The following is a 6,433-nucleotide window of genomic DNA, read 5'->3' as shown; positions in this document are numbered from 1 at the left end:
CGCGATTCAAAATAAAAAAAATAAACACAGTTTAAATCTATTAAGTCACAATGACAAACGACAGATGGCAGTATGTTTCTTTGTTTGTGACCATAGAAATGTCAGAATAAAGTATATTCAAATGCAAATCCAACTTTCCTGGAAATAATGCAAACCAAGGGAATAGGTCTCTACCACCTAATGCTTAATTTACAAAAGGTATTTTCGAAATCGATTAATCAAATTCTCATAAGCATATGCTACTTTCAAAAGTAAACTCTTATACTGTGTACTTCACGTTTTAGACACAATATTAGAAACAACAGAATGTAATTTAATGTCTTATATACTTAAAATTTTACATCGAAATTTACATCTATAATAGAGACATTACAGTGATATCATATATGTACGATAATAATCTATTGTAAAGTAATTAGTTTAACAAGTTGAAAGCGTTTTGAAACCCTCATTTTTACGTGTATTTTAAAATTTATATTTTCGCGCGAAAATAGTATCACTGACCGGAAACTAGTGATACAAAGCGGAAAACAATGAAAATAAATTTAAAATATATTTCCTTATGAAATATTGATTTTTTCAATTTATTGGCCGTTCTTCGGGAAACCGACACGTCAAAGTTGAAAAATCTACTCTTACAGATGTTTTCTTTTGAAAAAAAGCTTTTTTGTAAAATTTAGCCAGAATCGGATTATGATGATTTTCCGAAATTTTTTAAATTTTCGGTTATAATGTTTTAGACTCACTGTAAAAATATTTCTCTATGCCCGCAGAAGTTTTATGTTACAAAGGAACAAAATTGTCAGTTTCAATAATTTCACGCTTTACGGCTAGGTGGCGACAATGATATTTTTCCAGTAGTGCACGGAATAGCGCGCAATGTTTTAAAAATTTGTGTACTGATATAATAATAACCGCTTAATCGTCCCTACAATTTATTCTTATATCTCCTTGATGATTTACGAGCAATTTCAAATTCAGCTATAGTGCAAAGTTTGTAAGTAAACTAATTCATACAAATAACTTAGCGTATTTAAAAAGAATTTCAAAAATTTCAAATTTATTCTTTAATTCTTGCAATTAGTTAACCGTATTCTTACTTATTAAATTACTTATATTTCTAGCAGCTAATTATAATTTAAACATTTTAACTTTCTGGAATTCAATGTAAAAAACTGTCATATTACATATATAAGTTGTAAAATTTATGTTATCAATACAGAGGAAAAGTTTACAGCCTTTGGGCACAGTATACTGTACTTTGGGCGCCAACACTTTTAAGCATTATCATTCAAATGGTCATAAAGTTGTGTTCACATAACAGCATCCCTACTCTTTAACAACAGCGCACAAATTAATGTCACATCTAGTATTACCATAATCAATGATTGACAGTTTGGCGGTAACGTGAATCATGGTAACAATAGTACCGCTCATCTGTTCGGACATTTGTTATACGGATGATATTACATATTTGTATTAATATTAAAAATGGGTATTACCGGATTACTTCCATTTTTAGAAAAGTGTTCACAGAGAAAGAATATCAATGAATTTGCTGGTGGTACTGTTGCTATTGATTCGTACTGTTGGTTACACAAAGGTGTATTTTCTTGTGCTGATAAGTTGTCAATGGGACAACAGACAAATGCGTAAGAAAGTTATTGTTTGATTGTATTATTCATTAAATGAAGTTATTTGCATAATCGTTATTTTATTTTAGATATATTCATTACTCTATGAAACATATACATATGCTACTTGCTCATAAAATAAAACCAATTCTTGTATTTGATGGACGATATTTGCCAGCTAAAGCGCAAACTGAAGCCAAACGACGAGAGTATGTATAATTTTAATATTTATAAAAGTTTTTAAAAATATTTTGAAAGTTATTCGTGTAATGTTACATATTTTTCAATTAAGATATTTGCTCATTTAATATAATAATTTTAAGGATTTATTCTACTTTGATGACTAAACAATTAACTAAGTTTGAGTCCTTTTTTCCACAAAATAAAATATCTAATAAAATAAACCTTTTTGGCATGCATTGAACTTTTCATATATAATGTAAAAACTTGCAAAAATTAGTTCATTTTTTTTTTTTTTTTTTTTTTGGAGTATGAAGGTCACATTTAGAAAACACAATGTATAGTTGACTTTTCAGTTCAAACTTGATAGAAAGGAAAGCTTTAAATAAATTCTTAATTAGTATGAGTGTCTCTATTGTAAATAGTACAATGATAAATAGATAATAACATTGATAAGGTAAAAATAACTTTTTTGAAACAGGGAGACTTTTATATTAAGATAAAATATAATAAAATGACTTTTCAAACTATTTAGTTTTATTTATAAATATTTCTATATTTTTAATATACATAAAAAAAGTTTATTACATCATATATTGTGTTTACTGAGAAAAAACATTAATTTGATATTTAGTTATTTAAATATATGTGCAATTATTATACATTTTTAATTTTAAATTTCTTTTTCAATATAATTTAAGAGCTCGAGAGAACAACCGCCGCAAAGCTATAGAACTAATAAAAATGGGACAACATGCAGAGGGTAGAAATTTATTAAGAAGATCTATAGATGTTACACATGAAATGGCATTAGAATTAATTAAAGAGTGCCATAAAATGAATATTGATTGTATTGTAGCACCATATGAAGCAGATGCACAATTGGCATATCTTAATATAAGTGGAATTGCTGATGTTATTATCACTGAAGATAGTGATTTAATATTGTTTGGTTGTAAAAAGGTAAATGTAAAACAGAATATTAAATAAGTTCAAAGTGGAAATAAATTTTATGAATATATTATGTAAATTATATGTTATAGGTTTTTTTCAAAATGGATGTAAATGGCAGTGGGATTCTTGTTGATCAAGATCGATTACATGTTGCAATGGATGTCAGTTCCGAACACTTTAGCATGGATCAATTTCGCTATATGTGCATTTTATCAGGCTGTGATTATTTACCATCTCTTCCTGGTATTGGATTGGGTAAAGCAAGGAAATTTATTAGGATTAATACAGACTCTAATATACATAGAGTAAATATTTTGACATTTATATGTATAATTATAAAGTATATGTACAAATACATAGAACTAATATTATTTATTTCTGTAGGCTTTGACTAGATTAGGATCCTATTTGAATATGAAGTCCGTGGTTGTAACGCAAGAATACAGAGATGCATTTATATTAGCAGATATTACATTTAAACACCAGTTAGTATTTTGTCCTCTAAGACGAAAACAAGTTCGCTTAAATCCGCCTATGCCTGATGTGACAGAGGAACAATTACATTATGCTGGTGTGGAGACAAATCCTGATATTGCATTACAACTTGCTTATGGAAATTGTGATCCCTTTACTTTAAAAATGCTTCATAATTTTGATCCTGATAAAACGACGGTAAATACTAACGATACAATTATTACAAAAAAGTTACTTGTTGAACATTATTCTATTACAAAGAATACTGTAAAATATTGATAAAATTTTGTAGAATCTAAAGAATAAGTTTAATAATTCATGGAAGCAAAGCATGACGTCACATTCGAAACATATTAGCATTTGGTCAAAACTATATAAATTATCACAAAATCAGATGCAAGAATCTGACAAAAACAAAGAACTTACAACTTGGCCTAATACTGTCGGTAAAAAAGCAATTCTTAATACAAATCGGCTGAAGCAAGCTTGTTTGGTAACACAGGACGATAATTCTGGTATGGAAATTGTTCTACACGTATTTACATGTATACACATACAAAAGTAAATATTAAAAAATAAATAATTATTACAGATTATAAAGAGTTAAATCAGAAAGAAATTTTAGATATATATGGTGATAAAGATGCAGAGGATAATAAAAATAATTTAGAAGTTGATGTTTCTATTCCTAGCGAGGAAGAAATATCTCCTATTTTGACTAGAACAAATGTGTTTGCAAAATCATCATCTAATAAAACTTCTCCGAGTTTATTGTTCAAACATAAAAGTCGAACAAAGGGACGAAATATAATGCGTGTTAGAAGAACAATTATAGATGAAGAAATTATTACAGAAAGCAAATTTTTTGCTAAACCAACTAATGAAGTGGAGAGTAACATTGTAACAGATGATAATGTACTATGTCCAACTAATAATTCAAATAGAATGTCGTTTGAAAAAGAAAATATAAATATATCAGATAAAATTAAAGAAGCACATGACATTAAGTTGCAAACTTTAATGATAACTGACGAAGTGAAAACTGATACATACATGGATATAGATGAAGAAGATAACGCATCATATGAATGCACAAATACTAAGTGTTCAAATAATTCTTTCAACTGTAATTCAAATACATCATGTTTGAATTTACCGATGAATGAACCAATCACACCTAAAAATAGTATAAGCGAATCATGTAATTTAAACAATTCATTAACAACAGTATTAGAACACGATACAGATTCTGATTTTCTAATTTACCAAGGCGATATAAATGATTCCAATAATAGTTTATTTAAGTATTCTAATATAAAACAGCCTATGCAAACAGATAAAAAAGTAAAATGTGATAGAAGAAAAAGCACCCCGAATTCTCGTTCGGTAAGGATTATTATTAGATTGCTTATGTTCAGGCAAACATGTTTTTACAAAATATCTTTAGTTCAATAATGATTTGGAATATTATTATACGTTGTAAATTTTGTATATTTTGGAGTTTAAGTAACTTACTTTTTGCGCGTTTTAATATTTTCAGTCTAATTATTAGTTCATGAAAAGACAAAACTAGACTTTTGTTTTAAATCGTGTGATTTGTTATATCGCAGTTTAAATAATTGTTATATAATATTGTATCTTCTAGTATAAACATTTAATTTGTATTAAAATATTTTTTAGACTGTAAATACCACACGCCGTAGTCAACAATTTGGTCCAATCCAAAGACAGCAAAAGTTGCTAAGTATGTTTGGATTTGAAAAAAAAAGTAAGTAAAACATGTAAGTTCTGAGCTATTATTAATTCCTTTTTGTTATTTCAAAGTTTATTAATTTTCTTTATTTAAAAATATATGTTTTTAGAATTAGCATGAAAAGGGAGTGATGATTAACTATTTAAAGTATGCAAGCTGTGCTGCACTTGTTGCGTACAATAGTGATATCAAATAACTACATGAAGGTATGTGTGGAAATACCATAAGTTATTATAAATTAATTGTTTATTCTAGATAAGTTATACATTTTTATACACACATGTACATATACTGTTTAAAATACAATTAAAGTAAATATTTTTGTAAGTACAGTATCTATTTCTTCGCTTCAAGTGTTTCATCCCATGGTCTTGGTATTCGAACATTTTCCCAATTATCAAGATCTATTTTCTAAAAAAAAATACAATTTATACATTATTATACAATTAGTATCTGCTATTTTAATATAGTTTTAAAATAATATTGAATGTAAACAATATAAAAAATGAAAATTTTAACAATTACATATTAATCACATAAATTATATTTCAATCCTCAAAGACTTGTGATTAGATCTGTACATAGATTTTCAAATAAACAACAAAGAATATATCTTCATGAAAATAAATGTATTAATTCACTGTATTATATTAACTACAGTGAATATTACAAGTAAAAAATATAAGAAAAAATAGTAATATTTTAGAAATTTTATATGTATTTAAGATAAGAGTATGAATTTATTTTAAAAGCATCTGTGTATTTTTTTATAAGCTTTAAAACATAAATATTTTATTTCTTTTTTGACTTCTTTTCATTGTTTTACCAATTGGTTGAATATGTGTTAAAAAAATTTAATTTAATTTAATTTAATTTGAAGGCTAATACTGATAATTTTATGTTTTATAGTTTTATATACATTCAATGTGGACTCAAGAAAATGATTTATAGTAAAACAATACATTTGTATATTTATATAAAATTTAAAAACTTACACTCATTGTTTTTTCATATTCTTCTTCAAGAGTAAGAGGTTTTGACATTTTAATTCCCATTAATTCAGCTTCTTTATGTATATCATGTGAGGTAACTTTCTTATATTTATATCTGAAACAATTATCCAATTTAATCAGTCATTTAAAGAAACATTACATAACTAGAAAATATGTTAAAAATGGTACCTTATTTTAGCGAATTCTTTAAGAAGAAACGATCCTCCTATAATAAGTACCATAGCCGGCAAAAAATGTTGTCTAAATGTTTTTGTTTTAAAAAACGCTATCATAATGAAGGTTATGTACGTTATATTTACGTATATATATAGACTTTTAATTGATGGGATATATATTTTTAAAACAAAACAGAATATAGTTAAATTTAATTTAACAATCAATAATTATTAGCAAATTCTGCCATATAAATTCAATTTCACATTCTT

At 26.3% G+C, this 6,433-nt stretch overlaps 2 protein-coding genes across 2 annotated transcripts; one reads left to right on the top strand and one right to left on the bottom strand.

The window, feature by feature from the left end:
- The first annotated feature begins 1,220 nt into the window (after window positions 1-1,220).
- Window positions 1,221-5,322, top strand: tos (Exonuclease tos). Its single transcript, XM_003705977.3, has 9 exons — window positions 1,221-1,652; window positions 1,724-1,843; window positions 2,516-2,777; window positions 2,858-3,073; window positions 3,153-3,440; window positions 3,535-3,757; window positions 3,835-4,628; window positions 4,923-5,010; window positions 5,105-5,322. The coding sequence occupies exons 1-9, from the start codon at window positions 1,492-1,494 to the stop codon at window positions 5,113-5,115; spliced, it is 2,163 nt and encodes a 720-aa protein (XP_003706025.3). The 5' UTR covers window positions 1,221-1,491; the 3' UTR covers window positions 5,116-5,322.
- On the bottom strand, window positions 5,224-6,309 carry l(3)neo43 (cytochrome c oxidase assembly protein COX16 homolog l(3)neo43). Its single transcript, XM_003705993.3, has 3 exons — window positions 6,177-6,309; window positions 5,991-6,102; window positions 5,224-5,406 (listed from the first exon to the last, which is right to left on the bottom strand). Exons 1-3 carry the CDS (start codon window positions 6,278-6,280, stop codon window positions 5,332-5,334), a joined length of 291 nt encoding a protein of 96 aa, XP_003706041.1. The 5' UTR covers window positions 6,281-6,309; the 3' UTR covers window positions 5,224-5,331.
- Window positions 6,310-6,433: the final 124 nt, after the last annotated feature.

Source organism: Megachile rotundata, chromosome 5 (genome assembly GCF_050947335.1).
Source record: "Megachile rotundata isolate GNS110a chromosome 5, iyMegRotu1, whole genome shotgun sequence".
Taxonomy (NCBI): Eukaryota; Metazoa; Arthropoda; class Insecta; order Hymenoptera; family Megachilidae; genus Megachile; species Megachile rotundata.
Note: the sequence above shows the minus strand (reverse complement) of the source record. Positions and strands in the feature narration are given on the sequence as shown.

Coding starts and splice junctions, on each gene's coding strand:
- tos (XM_003705977.3), top strand. CDS start 1,492: ATGGGTATTACCGGATTACTTCCATTTTTAGAAAAGTGTTCACAGAGA. Junction 1,653..1,723: donor ATGGGACAACAGACAAATGC/GTAAGAAAGTTA, acceptor ATTTTATTTTAG/ATATATTCATTACTCTATGA. Junction 2,778..2,857: donor TATTGTTTGGTTGTAAAAAG/GTAAATGTAAAA, acceptor TATATGTTATAG/GTTTTTTTCAAAATGGATGT.